Source organism: Hydra viridissima, unplaced genomic scaffold (genome assembly GCF_058129835.1).
Source record: "Hydra viridissima isolate aposymbiotic clone 2 unplaced genomic scaffold, HvirCarnegie_v1 scaffold_15, whole genome shotgun sequence".
NCBI lineage: Eukaryota > Metazoa > Cnidaria > Hydrozoa > Anthoathecata > Hydridae > Hydra > Hydra viridissima.
In genome coordinates this window covers 8,450,527-8,470,000 of record NW_028324314.1, presented here as the reverse complement: position 1 = coordinate 8,470,000, position 19,474 = coordinate 8,450,527, and the positions used below count along the sequence as shown (strand labels likewise).

Sequence of the window (19,474 nt, the reverse complement as noted above, 5' to 3'; positions counted from 1 at the left end):
CAATTGCAATTTGCATTACATTTTGAATGCTAGTGACAAGTGTTTTTAGCAATCAAATTTTTATTTTTTTTTATTAAAAAAAATTCTGAAAATAAATATTTAGTTTAAGTAAAGTAATTTAGTTAAACTATTTAGCAATTAGATATTAATAATGAAATAAATAATTAAATTGTTTCAAAAATCTTATTGAAAGAAGAGACTAATAAAAAGTATTTTCATATAAGTGGACAAAGGGAAAACTAAGGGTAACAAAGGGAAAGTCATTTTGTTTGGAAACAGCATTTTCATAGTAATGAGTTTACAAATCTATGCATATAATTTAAATGACACAATTGAATGCATGTTAATATTGAAGACATTTTTCTTCAACATTAAATCCATTCATATCATTCATAGTTTGACAATTAATTCTTAAAAAAAAATTATTTTGCTTTTTCTGTTTTTTATAGTTAAAATGTAATTATCTGTAAAAAGATATTTAAATAATAGATCTCTAAAATGCATTTGACTAAAATATTTGTATGAATAGTGGTCGAATTTAACTTTTGAATGAAGAGTTGTTTGGTTTTAAAAATTTAGTTTAACCTTGTATGCGAGTGGTTTATGTTTCTTTTTATTCAACACATTTAATTATTTTAAAGTTTTTGATGTCAGTTTTATTTTAAATATAGTTATTTAAAGTTACTATTTAACATAATCAAAAAGTATGAAAAAATAAATCAGTGATTTATATAAAAGAAAGTTTATTGATTTCGAAAAAAGCTCGCCTGTTAGATTATCTAATGCTTATGTTATTATTTCAAAGCTGCAAAATAGGTACATTATAATACTTATCATGCTATATATTATATAAGCAAATGTAACTACATAAAACCATTTAAAAAAACACATTTTTGCCCTCTTACTATTTTAAATGAGGGTGGTGGTGTAATAAAAGTATGAAAAATTTTTGCCATTACATTTTTTTTACATTAATTCAAGCCTTGTCACGCATAGTGTTCTACAATTCTTTTTCTGTTTTTTGTTTTAAACTAGTTTTTATCAAAATGTATTTGCTTTTTGTTTAAAATTTGAAAAATGTTGGATGCTTTTGTATAAAAGGTATAAAAATAAATATAGGATATTATTTTTTTGCGTTTAAGGTTTTGAATTATGTACTCATTGTTTAACTTCAATTTTTTCTTTTCTTTTTCAATTTTGATATAGATGATAAAGCTAATAATGTATGGACGTTATCTGCACTAGACATGAAAGATGATGAAGTAGTAAGTTTGCATTTTAGCTAATTAATTTTTTGTATAAATTTGATGGACTTAATTCTTTTGAAAATTAGATAGATTACAACTTTAATACTTGTTCTCCGTTTTTTGTTAAAAATATCTCACTTTTATGAGAGAAATAATGTTTGTTTTTTTTCTTTTGATAGGATATAATTGACTCAGATGCATTGCTGGATTCTGAAGATTTTATTCGGCCAGATGCTTCTACAATTAAAAGTATTGCATTCTGTTGTTGCTTGATTTTTAAATTACACTGGCTTTAAACATTAACAAAATGTTTTAGTTTGGTGCTTCATCATTTAAAATCCGTTTATTTATGAGTTTTTTAAATGTTTATTTACAAGTTTGTAGAACAGTTTATTATAGGAGTTTTAACAATAGTACAAATGTAAATTATTATCCTAATTTTATATTTACTTATTTCCATTCCAGGTGATTGTGGAACTAATAATGCTGGAAAGCGAAAAGCTTGCAAAGGATGGTAACTTTTTATATCTTTTAAAGCAAAATACTTTTTATGTGAGTCTAATGAATTTTTTTTTTTTTTCAATGTTATCTTATTGAATTTTCAGTACTTGTGGACTGGCAGAGGAATTAGAAAAAGAAAATGCACCTGTGAAACCAAAGTCTGCTTGTGGAAGTGTTAGTACATTTTCTTCAAGAGTTTTGACTAAAGTTACCTAAAAATTACCTAAAATAACTTTTGATTTTCATCAAAAGTTTTAACTAAAGTTGCCTAAAAAAAGTTACCTAAACCTTATCTAAAAGGAAATCTTTGTTATTTACAAAATTAAGAGGAATCATTTTTATTGAATTGTTTTCAGTGTTACTTGGGAGATGCGTTTCGATGTGCCAGTTGTCCTTACCTTGGGATGCCACCATTTAAACCTGGTGATCAAATAACCCTCTCTGATAGACAACTAAAACCAGATGTAGAAGCTATACCAACATAGACTGTACTATAAAAGACCTATGACATAATACTAGTGCCTAAAAAAGAAGATTGTATTTGTATGACACTTGTATTATATTATGAGCAAATTAATAAGATAATCAGGCAGTTAAATTATGTGAAATGATAGTTTCTCTAAAAAAAGTCTTAATGAACTATCATCATCTATGTAAATGATCAATGTAAATCAGTATTCATTCTTGTAAATGTTTGCATGATGATTTACAGTAGTGAAATAAATATTTTATTTGTGTTTATTGAAAGTTTTTTGTTATGTATTAGTATTGCAAAAATAAATCAGTTTAAATTTATTGTGTTTATGCTTCAAATGTCTTGGTTTTAAATAAAAATATGAAAGCAAGTTTTACTTTTTGTTTGCAATCGTTGGCAATGTTTATGTTAATATTTTTATCTTTTAGGTAAAGAATAAATAAATCTTCTGATTTGTATTTAAAAAATGGATGTTGGTGAACTTCTTAAATACCAGGTGATTTATATTACCCTCTATGTTAAATTAACTTACTTATGTATGTATATGTATGTATGTATGTATGTATGTATGTATGTATGTATGTATGTATGTATGTATGTATGTATGTATGTATGTATGTATGTATGTATGTATGCATGTATGTATGTATAGTGAAAGTTATTTGGAATGCTTTAATATAATTGATATTCTCCTAGCCTCAAAAAGGTACAAAAAGACGTGTTCCTGATCAGTTTGAGCGAAGACCTAAAGCTAAAAGAATCTCAAACAATGAAGAAGAATCTGAGACATACCAGTTTAAGAAAATTTTGAAAAAAGCAAACACTACTGAACCACAACAAAATCCTGCACCTGCTGCTCCAGTAAACAAAGATGTATCAACAGTCAAATCTGTAAAAGTTGGAATGACAGATGAGGAGAAAGAAAAACTTCTGAATATGGTTGAAAATGATGAAGAGGTATTTGATCACTTTTAGGCTATAATTAGATGATAAATTACTCTTTAGATTATTGCATCAAAAAGTTTATTTTCTTTTATTTGGTTTTTTTTCTGGATAATTCATATTCAGGTAGAAGCCATCAATGAATCAACTATTAAAAAATATATATTGACATTTGAAAAAAAAGTTACTAAAAATCAAGAGATGAGGATAAAGTTTCCTGACCAGCCTCAAAAGTGAGTGATTAATACAAATTGCAGTGTATTTAGTTTTTCTAAAGTTTTCATAGTTTTTAAGTATTTACTATTCATTTACAAATGCAAACTTCAACATCTTGTTACTTAATTATGATTCAATAATTTTTAACTAAATTTTAAAATGTTTATTCTTTTTTAGGTTTATGGAATCTGAAATGGAACTTCATGATGAAATTCAAAAGCTTCATGTTCTAGCTACTGTTCCAGAATACTATGAAACATTTATTAAGCTCAATGCTGTTTCCACTGTACTTGGTTTGTTAAATCATCCAAACACAGGTTGGTGGTTGTTGATAAATTTGTTAATGTCTTATTTTCCAATTAGTTAAATTTAAGTTAAGTTAGCAGGAGTTTTGAAAACGAAAATAAGAGACTTTTTTTGATACATTTTTGAACCTGTTTTTAAACCCAAATTTTAAATATTTTTGTAAATAATTTATCATGATTATCTTAATGATAATTTAAAAATATACATCATGCTTATGATTATTTTAAAATGCACTTTGTTTTGTTGTAGTTTTTATTTCATCTTTAATTGTTATTCTAAATGTTTTATGTTAGATATTTCAATTGCAATAGTCCATTTATTACAAGAATTGACTGACACTGATATGCTGCAGGACAGTGAAGTAGAAGCTAATATTCTTGTTGAAGCCTTAGTTAGTAAATGTTGCAATTGAATATTTTTTTTTGTTCCATTTTATTATACCTATTTTTTTTTGTTACTAATATCTATCTTTTCACCAATATTTATTTTGTTACCAGTATTTATTGAGTATGATAGTATATGCTTTGCTTCAGCATAGGGATGTGTTGCTGAAGTATGTACATGTGTGTGACAAGTATCAGTAATGCAAAGTGTCCCAAAAGTTATTATCTTTTTTGTTTTGCTTCTAAATTAATCACTTTTTTGGCATTTTATTTTCAGATAATTGTAGATAAACTCCAAAAAATTTTAAATGGATAATTACACTCCACAACAATTTGCTCCAATAATGCTGATGTATACATGAAATTATTGCAATACAATTTGAATTTCAAACACAGTTAAAAAATAAAACAAAGAAAACAAAAGTATGTAGCTGAAAGTTTACAAGATTATCCAGAAAAATCAATAAGAAAAGTGCAATAGATTTCAAAATCATCGTGGTACTGGTTCTTGCAGTCAGACACTTATTTCAATCAAGATACAGTTAATTCAAGAACTGAAGACCATCAAAAACATCTGAAATACACCCAAGCACCAATTCTATGTAATGAAATTCCAAATGAAAAAAAATGAAATTCCAGGTTTTACTGCAAAACTGTTAATGTCATGCAAAGTTCATTTTGAGCTGAATGGAATAGTAAACAAAGTTGTAGGTTGCTCCAAATTAAAAGTCCATGGAAAACTCACTCAAGGCTTTTACATCCTCATAAGATTACTGTATGGTGCAGAGTAACTGCCCAATTTATGGTTGGACTGTATTTTTGAAGGTGACACAACTACAGTCAACCATACATGCTACAGACAAATGATTAAGCATTTATTGGTGCCAGAATTAAATAAATTAGGACTTCAGAAAATATGGTTTTAACAGGATAGTGCTATGGCCCATACTGCTCAAGAAACAATAGATGTATTGTGACAGATTTTTCTGAACTGCATCATCTCCAAATACAGTGATTTTAATTAACCTGCCAGGTCACCAGAGTTTACAGCTCCACACTTTTTTTGAAGTCTGAAGTATACATGAACATACCACTAACTTTAGATCAAACATATCACAGGGTTTGCTGGGTTGTTATGGAGAATTTAATAATATAAGCCCCAACTTGTTAGCGCTTAAATTGGGTCTATTAGACATACTTTTCATAACTTACTGTAAAAAAATTATAAGATTTAAATTTGCATTTATTGTTAACACTTTGTATACTTGTAAAATTCAATAAAAATTTGTTATCAAACCAAATCAGGAAGTAACTTTTGGGGCCCCCTTTATAGCTAGTTTCAAGCTGGCAGTATATGCCTGTAAATTGTCCCTAGATCATTCATCTTGCCCTTACATTCTCACTATTTTTTTTAGTTAGAAGGTCAAGTAACAAATGTATTGCTGCAAAACCTTCAAAGATTAGATGAAAGACAAAAGGAGGATTTTGATGGTGTGCATCACACTTTAGGTACTTATAATTTACAGAGTCTTTAACAAGTTTTCTTTTACTACTAATTTTAAATGCCATTTTAACATATTCATAAATATAATTAACTTTTTTTTTGTAAGAATATTATATTAGAACAGTTGTAAAAACTGTATAAATATATTGAGATATATTTTATATACAATTGACGAAAATAATAGTAAAAGTTACTTTCAGCTGTGATTGAGAATCTAGCTGAGTTTCATCCTGATGTTTGTATAACAGCTGGGCAACAAGGTTTGCTCACTTGGCTTCTCAAAAGACTAAAGGTAAATCAAACCTTTAAAAAAAATTTACTAATTTTTTAACATCATCTTTTATATAATATAAAAATACATTATTGAAGATATGTAAGCAGTTAGAGATAAGCTCAACATAAAACTTTTATTTTTTTTTTTTTTAGAGGAAAGTTTTTGACAATAACAAGTTGTATGCCAGTGAAATAATTTCCATTATGTTGCAAAATCATGAAGGTAAATTTAACTAAACTATAAATTCATTGAAGTTGTGGTGTTTCCACTACAGAATCATCAACATATAATTAATAATAATTGTATGATTTTTTTTTTTTTTTTTATATATATAGAGAATCGTCAGCTGTTGGGTGATTCTAATGGAGTTGACAGCCTTTTACAAGCTCTTGCAGTATATATTTAATTCTCATCCTGATGTAGAAAGTGATGTTTTTCTCTCTTAAAACATTATCATTGGAAAGTTTGGCAATATGTAAATTTTCCAGAAAATACAAGTTATAAGTTTCCATTTGAATTATCAAACTTACAAACCTATTTTCTTATTAATGAACTTTTAGTTATTTATGCTTTTTAAATCCCAGTCTCCTTGTAAAATTAGTAAAACTTTAATGTGTTTCAAGTTGATAAAAATCCAATTGGTTGCTAACTTTCCAACATAGGTTTATATACTATTTTTACAATTAAAAGTTATTTGATTAAAAAATAGAGGATTAAATTTTTATTTAAATGTTGCTTTTACATTTATTTTAATGTACAATTAGTAATAATTATCATTTTTATAATTTCTTTTTGTTTAATAATTTTCTTAGGCGTACAAAGGTCATAATCCCAACAATCAGGAAGAGATCGAATACATGGAGAATTTATTTAGTTGTTTATGCTCTGCATTACTTTTTCCTTCAAATAAAGAACTTTTCTTAAAAGGAGAAGGCCTTCAACTTATGATTCTTATGCTTAGGTAAAAAAAACAAAGAATTTGTAAATTTTGAGATTTAAGGTATTTTTTATTTCATTTTGTCTAAAACATGTTAGAATCAACTCTTATTGTGGTTTGTTTTTTAGAGAAAAGAAAATGAGTAGATCAAGTGCATTAAAGGTGTTGGCCTACACAATGACTGGTGAAAATGGTGGTGATAATTGCAATAAATTTGTTGATATATTAGGTTTGCGATGTGTTTTTCCTCTATTTATGAAGGTGAGAGAAATTTTGATAATTTAGTTATTTGTGTAATATTTTTTTTATAAATTAGTACATAAAAGTATCAAAGTTTTAAAAAGAAAAGCTATTTTGAAAACATTTTTTTTTTTTTTTGCTTTCTATTCATAACAGCCTCCTAAAAGAAATAAGAAAACAGGAAATAGTAAAGAGGAATGCGAAGGTAATTAAATTGATGAAATAAAAGTCAATATCATTTCCAATATTTTTAAGGTTTTTCAAAGAAAGAAAAAAAGCATTATTTTAATGGTTATTGTTATTTAATTTTTTTCTACTCAGAGCACACTTGTAGCATTATTGCTTCATTGTTCAGACACTTAACTGGTAGTAATCGCTCTCGCTTGGTGCAAAAGTTTGTTGAAGAAGATCATATTAAGGTATTTTAAAGATTTTTTTCTTCTAAATTCAGTTTGTTTTAAATCAGGATATTTAAACCTTATAGATAATCAAAGATCATTTTTCTGCTGTTTCTTAAACTGCTAAATTTTGTTGCCATTCTGCTTAATACTAACTTTCCAGAATTATTTTTCCTCTAATGCTTATACATATATATATATATATATATATATATATATATATATATATATATATATATATATATATATATATATATATATATATATATATATATATATATGTATATATATATATATCAGGGCTTTGTGCTGGCCAGTCAACAACTTTCAATTTCTTCTCATGAATAAATTTAATGGTCTTATCAGCCTTATGCTTGGGGTCATTTTCTTGCATGAACATCGTGTTACGTAGAGTTCTGCCCCATTTTTGAAGGGACTTGAAATATCTGACCATAAGAATGTTGATAAAGTCATCAGCGTTCATTATTCCATTAATTTTCACTAATTCACCAACTCCACGAGCACAGAAACATCCCCAAAACAAGAGTTTTCCTCTGCCATATTTAATGGTTAATGTAACATCTCGAGCACTTAATGGTGAATTAGGCTCCAAGTATATCTTATACCATCTGATCCAAACATATTAGTTTTACTTTCATCTGTCCAAATCCAGTCATAAATGTCATCAAAAGTCATGTGTGCATGAAGTTTAGCATAATTTAAACAAGCTTGGCGGTGAGGAGAAACCAACAATGGCTTCTTGATTTTTCTTCTGGATTGAAAACCAATTCCTTTGAGCTCTCTATTGACTGTCCGCACTGAAGCATGAGTCCCATAGCTGTTATTCATTAAATTAGTAACATCCTTTGCAGTTTTAGACTCTCTAGAAGCAACTAAACAAGCGATTGCTCTTTGGTCTCTTGGTGTAAAACTTTTCTTTTGACCACTTTTAGGCTTATTTACTTCTAAATTATTGCGTAAATATAATTTTATATATGAGATTATGAGACTTTTTGAACTCAGCAGCGATTTCATGATAAGATTGTCTGGATTTAAGCCTTTCCACAATATTTTTTTCTAGTTCAAGATTTATTTTCCTCATGATGATAATAACAATACTTTTTTTATGCTTTATAAACTAAATCAAACTTTAAATGATATTTAATCGTTAAAAATCTGTGAAAAGTTGATAACTCAATCATTTTAATCATAAGGCTATTAATTTATGTTGTATGGCTAATTAACTGTGGGCAAATATGTTAATTGCTTTCATTTACAACAAAATTGTCACCATTCGCTCTTCACATAAAAATTAAAAAAAAAAATTCAATATCCTCTAAATTTAATAAAAAGCAATATTTTCAGTTAGCTAAGTCTTAAATTTAATTAATAAAACTAAAATTTCTTTTTTTTTTCACAGTTTTTCTATTAAAAAAAATATATAATATTTCTTTGTTCAAACATGGTGATAATTTTGGCACATACTGTATATGTATATATCCAATTTTATAAGTAGGGATAAAATTGTTAATATATAATAATTAATTTCAAAAGTTTTTTTTTTATAAATATAATTTTTCTAAATATAAATTACTCTAAATATAAGTTATTACATAACAAAAGAATTTTCTTTTTAATTACTATTTATTATTCTACATTTAATGAAAGTTCTGATAGAAAAAAGTAAAAAAGCCTTTAGAAGACTTACAAATTTGACACTTGTGAATAAAATACTTGATTGTTTAAATTTTAGTTGGATCGTCTCATGGAACTTTATTTTAAGTATCAGCGCAGAGTCCAGGATGCAGATGCAAGAATTGAACGAGAAAAAGATGTGAGTCATTTTATTATTGTTGTTCGTTGCATTTATTGCAAAAAAGTAAAATTTAAAAAAATTCCTTTTTTTCTTAAAGATTTAATTACAAACACCCAACTATTTCTGTAATTTATAAATAGTTATTTGTATAAATTATGATATAATTGGTTAAACCATTTTAACTAATTCAGGTATTAGTACTGATAAACTTTATTTTTACAAAATAACTCGTCTTTAGATAAAAAAAATGTTTCATAAAGTAAAAAAAAAAAAAAGAAATTAAAAAATCATATCATTAAAATTTTAAAAAAGGATTTAGAAGAACAAGGTGAGCTAATCGATGAAGCCATGGAAGATATGTTTTATCTAAAGAGGCTGGATGCAGGATTATTCATCTTGCAGTCTATTGTTTGCATTATGTTAGAAGCATGTTGCTCTGGGGTTGGTTCTGTAAGTTTTCTAAAGTTTGTAAGAAACCATTATTATGATAACATTAACAAAATAATAATATTAATCATAATGATTATTATGGTTTCTTTTTCAATTTGTTTTTTTTTTGTTCATTTAGATAAAGCAAAGAGTTATAACATTGTTGAGTCAGCATGGAGGTTCAATGAAACAAATCAAGCAAGTGATGAGAGGTATTTTATAAAGTTTGACAGATTGTTGTTGTCTTTTTTTTAATCTGTGGTTTCATACAATTAAAAAAATTATCTTTCATGTGCTTATTAAGAGAATGTCCTAAAACAAGATGTTTCTGTAGAATATTTCTTTTATATTTTTTTTTACTAAAAAATGAGTGAGGTTAAAATCAAATATTTAAAGCTCACTAACATGTTTTTGAACGTCATCCTTTTAAATGTCAGTTTTGCTTGAATCTTTTTGTTTTTTCAATGTAAAAGATTTACAATCATCAAAATGTTGAAAGTGTTGTGAGTTTTTGTGATATTTGATGCAGAGTTAAAAACATAATAAAAGTTGCGATTGCAACTGCTCCTCTGTTCATAATTTTTTAGTTTCTTTTCTTGGTTTTGAAAAGTTTTAAATTCTGAAAAGAAAATATACAGTTGTAAATATACAATTATAAATAGAAGAATGATAAATTGTTATTTGATATTGGTTGAAATATGGCTTACTATTGATGTTTTGTTTTGTTTGGCCCCATCACTTAACATTATTAGTTTTTTTTTATTAGTCTATTTATATTTTTGATTTTTGTAATAATTATGAAATATTTAACTCAAACTTTACAGATTAACTTCTAAAATAATACACAAAACAATAAGCTGTCAAACATAAAATATCTAATTTCAATAATATCTAAAAAATTTATATTAAAAAAGGTTGGCATTACAAAACTCAAATACTAAATTTAAAAGTATTAGAAGGAAGTATTAGCCAAGTACTTTCAATAAACATTTAAAAGATTTGACTTAAAAATTTTTGAAAGAAATAAAAGTTAGTTTAGAATAAGAGCTTGCAGCTCTTTAAAGATTTCTTTATTAAAGGTTTTTGTTTGTATTTTAGAATATGCTGGTCACATAGGTGATTCAACAACCAATGAAAGTGCTGAGATGGAAAGGAGGCGTTTACTTTCTTTAGTAGATCGGTTTTAAATGAAGTGTTCTATAAGTACATATTTGAATGGGGTAGTCTTTGATAAAAATGCGTTTGATCGGACACCTAAAAAGAAAAGTTTTAGTTGAGCAAGCTTATCTAATTCTTTTGAAATGAAGTGGATAGAGCAATACAAACCTTGAATTTTTTGGCAAAGTTGCTAATGACTCTCTTTGAAACAATAAAGATGTCAGAAAAATAACCACATTGATTACATATACTATAAATTCTCTTTGGTAACATTAGTATTAAGTAATAAATGTATTACCTTTAAAATTGACTTTTTTTTTTTCTCTTACATTATCATAATTTACATATTTACATAATTGTTTTTCAATCAGATAATTGAACTATTAAAATAAAAGTTTCAGATTTATTCTTCACATCATCATTTTATTTTTCTTACTTTTCTTCCATCTTAAATGTTGCAAATATAAGATGAACTTTGGTTGCATGTTATTTTATTTTTTATTGAATGTATTCATTTCATGGTTTCTGTTTACATTATTTTTCATTATGGTTTCATTAAATGTTACCTCTTGATTTAAAGAATATTTTATTAATATGGCAACCACTATGCTTTCTGAAGAAGAGAAGTATTTCATCATAACAGGAATTGAAGATGATTTCCGAACAGATGGGAGATCATGTAATGATTATAGATCAATTACAGTTCAAACAGGAGTCATATCAAATACCAGTGGATCAGCACAAGTAAAATTGGTAAAGTTTCTTTTTCTTCTTCCTCATGAATGTTTTTATTTGTTAAACATGCTTTTTATTGTAATGTTATTACCATAAATATTACAAACCATAAAATTTGATGAGTTTTGCTGCGATTGCCTCAATTTTGCTGCAAATCAAACTCAAAATATTTGAAACGTTTTATCAGGCTGGTACGAATGTTTTGATCGGTGTAAAAGCAGAGATCTGTGAGCCACTACCATCAAAGTCTGGCTTGGGGAGGGTAGAGTTCTTTGTTGATTGGTAATTTTTTTTAAATCATTTTTTACAACTTTTAGTCGGTATTTAGTTGTTAGTTTTTAGTTTTTAGATTTGTTTTTTGTTTTTGTTTTTTTTTACTTTCAGCTCTGCAAATGCATCACCTATTTTTGAAGGTAGAGGAGGGGATGACTTAGCTACAGAGTTAAGTACTGCATTACAAAATACGTTTTCTGGGGCATTAGATTTAGAGAAATTGTGTATTATACCGGGAAAGGCATGCTGGATATTATATATTGATGCTTTGGTAATGACTAGAAGGGTTTAGAAATTTTTTATGTACAAGGTTTTAAGTGTGTCATGACATTCACGATTTATTTATTTTTAAATAAATTTTCTAAAATTATGTTTTTTAATTGAGGTGTTGGAATGTGGTGGCAATTTATTTGATGCCCTTTCTATCGCAGTTAAAGCAGCCCTTCATAACACAAGGTGTGAAGCGGTTTTTTTTTTTTTTTTTTTTTTTTTTTTTTTTTTTTTTTTTAAGTGTTTGATTATTTTTTAAATTTATTTTCATCCTGTACTCATCTTCCCCTATCTCATCACCGCATCTCCAGCGTTCAACAGTTGAGATGAATAACACAACCATCCTTAAATTTTAGTTTCTGCATTTTTTTTCTCGAGGATACCGACTTTGTCTGTGATTGGTGATGGCTCAGAAAAAAGCATTGAGGTATCTGATGATCCTTACGATTCTCTGCCAGTTGACATCTCAAATGTTCCTATACTTATCACTTTGAACAAAGTATGTCAGTAGATTTTATATATATTTTTTAAAAAGTTCTATAGTTTACATTCAATTTGAATAGCTACTAAGCGCTCTAAATTAACTTGAAAAACCTATTTTTAATAAATATATTCGCAATTTTAGATAGGAGATCGCTATATAGTTGACGCAACTGCTGAAGAAGAAGTATGTAGTGATGCTCAGCTACTGGTGTCGATTAATCAGAAAGGAAACGTTTGCAGTTTACAGAAACATGCTGGCGGCGGAATTAATCCTGATCTTTTATTTGAAATGCTGAAAGTACGATCAAAATTTTCTTTTGTTTTTACTACCACTAAATTTATTGTAATATCTTTTAAATTTTATGCTTTAAATAAGCAACACCTTTTCGTGGATTCAAAGTTGCTGTTTTTTTTTTATGTTAAGTTTAATCTATTTTATCGGCAAGAACTTTTCAAAATTGTTCATTCATCTCCGGGTGATAAAAGCTCTATCCATTTTTTTTTAAGTATTATTTTTTAAGCATTCGGTAAAATATATTTTTTGTGCATTCGGTAAAATATATTAAAAAATCTCGTAAGCTCACTTAAAAATCTTTATAGTTTTTCTTTGTTTCTTTTAATAGCAACATCCTATGATGCTGAGGTCACTAAAATCGTCATAAAATGGCATTCTTTTTTTTTTTTAGGTCGGGAGAAAGATTGGACGAATAGTGAACGATCAACTCGACCTTGTTTTGGAAAAGCAGACTGTAGAGTGGGTTTGATTTAAAGTAACCAACGCATTAGTTCAAATAGAAAATGGACTATATATAGTATGATTTTGGTGGACACGGAAGTCTAATTGACGCGTGTGGGTGAAAGAAAAACTGTCTGGGCATTTATTTGAATACGTCTTCGATGTATTTTGATTAGCGACAGATGTTCTTTTATTAATATTGTAGAGAAATTGCGACAGCTGTCGATTTATGTTTCGAAAATTTTCTCGAAGTCTTTCGCGAAACATAAGTTGGGTTTAAAATAACTCTATTAAAAAATCGTTTTTAGCAAAATATTTATCTGATGTCTAAATATAATTCTTAAAATCATAAAATAAATATTAACTCGTAATTTAGTTGTTTTTTTATTATTATTTTTAGATCGTTGTGTTTTCTTTTTTTTTTTTTTTTTTTTTTTTTCTCTTTGCTTCGATTAAGAAGAGTTGAAAATTCTTGAAATTGTTTTGTTTTTTGGGCAAAAATTCGATTAAAAAAACTTCGTCGTAACGTAACAGTTGTTAAAATGCTTTGCAAACAGGTGAGTGCTTTATAAGCTATAAGTTTTTATACCGTAATCATAGTTATAAAATAGCATTTGCGTAAATAGTTTTTAAAAATCAACAATTGGAGTCATTTATAGTCTGCTAGGAAAAATGATTTGTCAAATAACATCGTTTTTCATTTCACGTTTAAATTTTGTTTCTTCGCTCAGCGTTAAAACTTAAAAAATGAATTTTACAGATCAAACGAAATCTGTAGGACCGTTGAATTCTTTAAATTCGGGCCGATGTACTTTTTAAACTGAAATGAAATGGTCGGTAACAATATCGATTTCAAGAGATTGGCTTGTTGAATTTGCAACTGGTTCTCATATGTAAGTGTTTCCGAAAAGAACATTTACATGTCTTCTATTGTTTTTCTCTATTGCTTCTCAATGTATCTCAATCGGGAGCAAAAATAGGAGAAGCCTTAAAAAAAGAAAACTCCTTTTTTTTGATAAAAAAAAAAAAAAAAAAAAGAAGTTCAATAGATATTATTGATTAATTATAATAGAAACATAGTTCAAAATGAATTATAAATTGAAATATTAGAAAGTATTTTTCTCTGTTAAACAATTGAGGTTAATACTTAAATAAAATTTTCAACTAGATATAACGTGTAACACAACCTCCAACATCTATTTAAATATTCGTTTATGACTTACAAATGCGTTCTCTAATTGAATCGGTTTTTTGTTAAACGAGCCACAAGTCAAGAATTTCAAACTTGCAGAGAACAAAAAATACTTTCTAAAATCTAGGCTTGTAAATTTTGATAAAAAAAAACACATACCAGGATTGTATTTCTCATAATTAACTGGTATGAAAGATGCTGATGATTGTTAAAAACTAAATCTTAATTTCGACACTGACAAAAACTTTTATTAAATTGAGTTCTTGGCTCAGTGCATTATAGTTTACAAGATGCCAATATATTGACATGGTCTTTTAATGAAAATGTAAGGCCTGGACAAATGATAATTTTTAAAACTTAAAAAACTTGAAACAATTGAAAACAAAAAAAAATTAAATATTGATAAACTTATTTAACTGAACATTTGCGCATTTTCACAATTGCAAATTCAGATATTTCAGAATGAGTTGACTGTTGCCAGTTTATTTAGTCGCCGCATGATAAAATAAACCAATACAAAATAAACCGTGAGGAAATAGAAATACATGGCCTAATAGCCAAAAAGCACATTTTTTAAACATATTTAGTTGCAGCAATTCTGACAGTAAAGTTGCTCGAAGTTTATGGAAACTCATAAATTACTCAAACCACTTCGTGAGCCATCATAGCGAATTACCAATACGTATTTTTTTTATAATTTACTGACTTCTTCATAATGGTATCAAGAAGATAGAGTTTGGTTTAGGGTTTAGGTGTGAGTCGGAATAAGATTTGAATAGAGATAGGTTACCAAAGGTTAGTAGGATTGAAGTAGTTTTAAAATGAAACGCATTTTAATTTAGGAGGGCTTTTCTTCAAGGAATTACTTCCTTGCAACCGTTTATAACTTACTGAATGATTAGTTATCTTTACCAGTCGTTAATATTCTTAAGTGTCCGAAATATTCGCGTTTATGCAATTAATTTCTTTATCATTATGCATTAACTTTTAAACTTATAGTTCAGTTTTAGATTCTCAATGATAACTATTGTTTTTTTATTGTTTTTTTTTTAGGAATAGATTATGATCATAATCACTATTCTTTAAAGGTTTGTACTCTGGTCATCAATATGAGGCTTAGAGTAAACGTTCACCTTTCTAAAATGTTTTGTTTTAACAAGAATGAACCTCCAAAATCAACGTTTAAAAAAGCCAGTAAGTATTTGAAAATAAGTATCAAACATTGACTGGTCTGAATTATGCAAACCCTAATTTCCTGTTCTAAGTGTTGGTACAGCCTCTTTTTTTATTCTCAGTGCTGATACAGCTCTGCTTTTTCTACTTTATATTTTGTTCAAGTTAATTGAAACTACATCTCAACAAAAACAAACAAGTTCAATATTAAGTTAAAATAGTTTTTACTCTTGAATTAGCTGTTAAAAATTATTCTAACTATAAACAACAAAACACCAAATAAAATTACAATAAATTGACGTTTTATGATATTTATACAAATACCTTTTTTTTTTTTTTTTTTTTTTTTAAAAAAAAAACTATACAATCAGGAATAAGTTTCATTCCGTAAAATCAATCATTTAATATCTTCCTTGACATAAGCTCAGTTATAAGGGCTTCATTACTATAGATGACGTCAAATTTTATGTTGAAGTTATAGATAAACCGTTAAAAAGTGACACAAGAGACGTTACAAGAGCATCTTTGATTGGATCAACTCAACGTTAAAATATGTCTCACTTATTACATCATTCTATTATCAAATATTGGATAAAGTAGATGTTTACAATAATTATGTTTCTTACAGCAAGCAAGAAAGACACCCAAGCCACTCACGTAGAAGAAAACCATCTAAAAGACGTTCTAAAAAGAGTAGATAGTTTAAGGCAACACGGTCAACTTGGATTCTGCGATGTCACGCTTAGACTTGATGGGCACGAATTCTCTGCACACAAACTTATACTTGCTTCATGTTCCGATTATTTCTACGCAATGTTTAATGGTAATATGAAAGAAAGCAAAGAAAAAATAATAGAGATTAACAGCGTTAGTTTGGAAGTTATGAAACTGGTGTTAAATTTTATTTACACTGGAAGTATTCCATTAAGTAACGATAATGTGGAAGATGTTTTACAAGCTGCAAATCTGATGCTCATAAAATCTTTAAAAGATGTTTGCTGCAGATTCCTCGAAACTCTTTTAACCGTCAACAATTGCCTTGGGATGCAAAAGTTTGCAGAGTCGTACGCTTGTGAAAATCTTTTTAATGTAACAACAAACTTTATTCACGAAAACTTTGGATATGTAGTAGATTGCGATGAGTTTCTTCAAATGCAGCCTATGCAATTAGAACCAATCCTTGCTAGTGATGAACTGAGAGTACTTAACGAGGAACAAGTTTACGAGGCTTTGTTAAGATGGATTAAGTATGACATGAAGATGCGGAAACTTTATTTCTTAAGTCTATTATCACTTATCCGGTTACCTTTAGTGTCACCAGATTACCTAGTTGATCGAATTGAAACAGAACCTTTAATCAACGAGTTTCCCAAATGTAAGGAACTTCTATTAGAAGCTCATCATTACTTGTTACTTCCAAATCGAAAAATTGGCAGCCAAAACGCTAGAACGCGACCAAGAAAATACGAAAATGGTAATGAAATATTAGTAGCTTGTGGTGGAAATGGAGAGCCATCAACAAATTCAACTGGTAAGGTTTTTTGCATAGTTATCAAATTTGATTCGTTTTACCTGGGTTATTCGCTTCCCTTATTTTCTAAAACAATTTTGTTTTTGAAAATTTTTCTCAACAAGTTTTCAATCCAACAAAAAAAAGGGTAAATAATCACTAAAATTGTAGTTTTCACTTAAACTTTGTAAAAAGTAAAGTTTGTTATTATAATTGTTAATGCGATTAGGATATTTGCTGTACAAGACAGTTCTGGAGATTATCTTATATATATTTCTGACTTTTTTATAAAAGTTATCAGTCTAATTTTATACCAAAGAATGAAGATGGGATGGAGATGGAGATAGTTTGATTGGTTAGGAGAATCCTTGATAAAAATCGATAAACCTGTCTTTTTTATCAGTAAATAAATCAGTATTATTTACGAGTACTAACAATACGATTTTGTTTTAAAAAAAAACTTTTATTTGAAAATTGACTTGTTTAAAGTACTTAACTTTTTTGCCTGAAATTTTTAAAAAATTTTTAATTTAATTAGTAAAATTTTAAAATTTTTTAATTTAACTTCAACTAGTTTATAATTGCTGCTATTATTATTTTTGCGAGCCTTGAAAATTTAGTTTTTACTTACAACATGGTTAAAAACTGTTGGAATGAACTACCCCGAATGGTTCCGGAACGTGGTTATCACGGTTTAGCAACATTCAACGGAGAGATGTTTGTTGTTGGCGGAATAACTACTACTCGAGTTGAAGGAAGGGAAAATACGACTGAAATGCTAGAAACTGGTATCGACGACGTTTTTCTGTATCAATTTTATTGTTTGGTTAAACCCAATCGTTGATATTGTTATTTCAAAAAATTGAATATTTCTCAACAAATTTGTAGTGAAAAAATATGATATGGAGCAAGGCATATGGCTAAGCGTTGCATCTTTACACGCAAGACGAAGTAAAATGTCTGTCATTGAGTGTGCTGGTAATATCTACGCCATTGGTGGCTTTGATGGATCTCAAACCCTAAGTTCAGTGGAATGCTACTGTCCTATCACAGACAGGTAATTTTTTGAAATGGCGGCAAATGCAGTACATGGTAACTGTGGTTGTTTGAAAATTTTTTAAAAATTTTGTATTTCAAAAAAATTTTATTTTTTAAAAATTCATCAATTTTTTTAAAATTTTTAAAAAAATTGATAACATTAAATATATCACAATAAAGACGTATCAATATGAAAATTCAATAACACTAAACAAGTTTTTATTTAGATGGAAATTTGTATCTCCTATGATCACTCATCGACGCTGCACATGTGCGGTATCTTGCGGAAATTTCATATTTGTGGTGGGAGGCCACGACGGTGCTCAAATTCTTAACACTATAGAAACGTATGATGTAGAGAGGTAGGTATTTTTTTAAAAAAAACTGTTTTGTTGAAAAAAACATTATGCAACTACGTATCTTGGATTAAAAATGAACAAATTAATACGAATCACTTCCTACTAAAAGTTCGGTTTTAGTAAGTTAAGAAAAAGAATTCGTTCCTTGAAAGAGCTGAATAATTTTTAGTAAAAGCAAAACATTTTTTTTAGAGATGTGTGGTCAAGCACTGAGATAGCACCAATGTCTGATCGCCGTTCCTTTCCTTGTGCAGTTAATGTAAATGATGAAATTTTTGTAATGGGAGGTTATGATGGGCACGATACTCTGCGATCGTGTGAATTCTTTAGCATCTCAGGTAACGAATGGGCCAATATTGAGCCAATGAGCATTGCTAGATCTAACGCTGGAGCAATTTTTATGAATAGGAAGATATACGTAGTAGGTGGATGGGATGGCGTTAGTTTGAATTCTGTTGAATACTTTGACTTAGTAACTCACGAATGGATGCGCATTTCAAGCTTACCACGACCTGCAACAGGTATAAGGTGTGGTATACTAGTCAATCCAACGTTGAATGAGCAAAAACCTAGACAGAAGAGTAACAAAGGAACTTCTTGTTTGATATCGTAGTTAATTTTTTATCCTATTTTTTAGAATTAAAACACTTTGTAGACAGCATTTTATTTATCGACAAGATTTTGCTTATAAACAACATTATATCTATAAAAATCGAATAGCAAACGACTTCAGATTTTCGGTTTGGGTTATAAATTGCTTTCCACTCAAACATCGTTTAATACTTTATTTTCTTAAATATCTTTTTAGTATTTTGACCACTTTAACACAGGGAGGGTTGATAAGATTTTTACAATAAAGCAAAAGAGAAATATTACTTT

The 19,474-nt window shown here is 27.9% G+C and overlaps 4 protein-coding genes across 6 annotated transcripts in view; all 4 read left to right on the top strand.

The window, feature by feature from the left end:
- LOC149878505 (anamorsin homolog) overlaps positions 1 to 2,542 on the top strand; it is a 9,188-nt gene extending 6,646 nt beyond the window's left edge. The window contains exons 6-10 of the mRNA XM_090072643.1: positions 1,207 to 1,265; positions 1,427 to 1,496; positions 1,713 to 1,761; positions 1,853 to 1,922; positions 2,105 to 2,542. Of these exons, the coding sequence (XP_089928769.1) occupies positions 1,207 to 1,265; positions 1,427 to 1,496; positions 1,713 to 1,761; positions 1,853 to 1,922; positions 2,105 to 2,233 (377 nt within the window). The 3' untranslated portion in view covers positions 2,234 to 2,542. The remainder of the gene's footprint in view (positions 1 to 1,206; positions 1,266 to 1,426; positions 1,497 to 1,712; positions 1,762 to 1,852; positions 1,923 to 2,104) is intronic.
- Positions 2,411 to 11,132, top strand: LOC145193217 (beta-catenin-like protein 1). The gene is made up of 17 exons (XM_090072641.1): positions 2,411 to 2,719; positions 2,920 to 3,180; positions 3,292 to 3,398; positions 3,559 to 3,698; positions 3,981 to 4,078; positions 5,486 to 5,579; positions 5,775 to 5,866; positions 6,001 to 6,070; positions 6,184 to 6,242; positions 6,661 to 6,809; positions 6,914 to 7,046; positions 7,182 to 7,230; positions 7,347 to 7,444; positions 9,177 to 9,257; positions 9,552 to 9,689; positions 9,808 to 9,880; positions 10,767 to 11,132. Exons 1-17 carry the CDS (start codon positions 2,690 to 2,692, stop codon positions 10,853 to 10,855), a joined length of 1,761 nt encoding a protein of 586 aa, XP_089928767.1. The 5' UTR covers positions 2,411 to 2,689; the 3' UTR covers positions 10,856 to 11,132.
- LOC149878504 (exosome complex component RRP42-like) lies at positions 11,057 to 13,536 on the top strand. 2 transcript variants are annotated; one of them, XR_016447542.1, is made up of 7 exons: positions 11,057 to 11,579; positions 11,749 to 11,843; positions 11,946 to 12,105; positions 12,220 to 12,290; positions 12,461 to 12,603; positions 12,730 to 12,885; positions 13,274 to 13,536. XR_016447542.1 is itself a non-coding variant. In XM_090072642.1 (7 exons), the coding sequence occupies exons 1-7, from the start codon at positions 11,421 to 11,423 to the stop codon at positions 13,349 to 13,351; spliced, it is 840 nt and encodes a 279-aa protein (XP_089928768.1). In that variant the 5' UTR covers positions 11,057 to 11,420; the 3' UTR covers positions 13,352 to 13,536. The 2 variants fall into 2 exon arrangements, 1 of the variants encoding a protein (XP_089928768.1); XM_090072642.1 differs by having other exon boundaries at positions 12,483 to 12,603.
- A 1,434-nt stretch (positions 13,537 to 14,970) lies between these two features.
- Positions 14,971 to 19,287, top strand: LOC149878503 (kelch-like protein 12). Of its 2 annotated transcripts, none has more exons than XM_090072639.1 (7): positions 14,971 to 15,310; positions 15,569 to 15,709; positions 16,317 to 17,219; positions 17,819 to 17,986; positions 18,087 to 18,255; positions 18,464 to 18,598; positions 18,788 to 19,287. In XM_090072639.1, exons 2-7 carry the CDS (start codon positions 15,625 to 15,627, stop codon positions 19,206 to 19,208), a joined length of 1,881 nt encoding a protein of 626 aa, XP_089928765.1. In that variant the 5' UTR covers positions 14,971 to 15,310; positions 15,569 to 15,624; the 3' UTR covers positions 19,209 to 19,287. The 2 variants fall into 2 exon arrangements, with proteins under 2 accessions (XP_089928765.1, XP_089928766.1); XM_090072640.1 differs by having other exon boundaries at positions 14,990 to 15,310; positions 17,001 to 17,219.
- The last annotated feature ends 187 nt before the right edge of the window (positions 19,288 to 19,474 follow it).

Excerpts from the sequence above, each read along its gene's own strand:
- LOC145193217 (XM_090072641.1), top strand. The coding sequence starts at position 2,690 with ATGGATGTTGGTGAACTTCTTAAATACCAG. Across the intron at positions 2,720-2,919 it reads GTGAACTTCTTAAATACCAG|CCTCAAAAAGGTACAAAAAG; the intron begins GTGATTTATATT and ends ATATTCTCCTAG. Across the intron at positions 9,881-10,766 it reads AATCAAGCAAGTGATGAGAG|AATATGCTGGTCACATAGGT; the intron begins GTATTTTATAAA and ends TTTGTATTTTAG.
- LOC149878504 (XM_090072642.1), top strand. The coding sequence starts at position 11,421 with ATGGCAACCACTATGCTTTCTGAAGAAGAGAAGTATTTCATCATAACA. Across the intron at positions 11,580-11,748 it reads GATCAGCACAAGTAAAATTG|GCTGGTACGAATGTTTTGAT; the intron begins GTAAAGTTTCTT and ends ACGTTTTATCAG. Across the intron at positions 12,886-13,273 it reads TTTTATTTGAAATGCTGAAA|GTCGGGAGAAAGATTGGACG; the intron begins GTACGATCAAAA and ends TTTTTTTTTTAG.
- LOC149878503 (XM_090072639.1), top strand. The coding sequence starts at position 15,625 with ATGAGGCTTAGAGTAAACGTTCACCTTTCTAAAATGTTTTGTTTTAAC. Across the intron at positions 15,710-16,316 it reads ATCAACGTTTAAAAAAGCCA|CAAGCAAGAAAGACACCCAA; the intron begins GTAAGTATTTGA and ends TGTTTCTTACAG. Across the intron at positions 18,599-18,787 it reads GAAACGTATGATGTAGAGAG|AGATGTGTGGTCAAGCACTG; the intron begins GTAGGTATTTTT and ends CATTTTTTTTAG.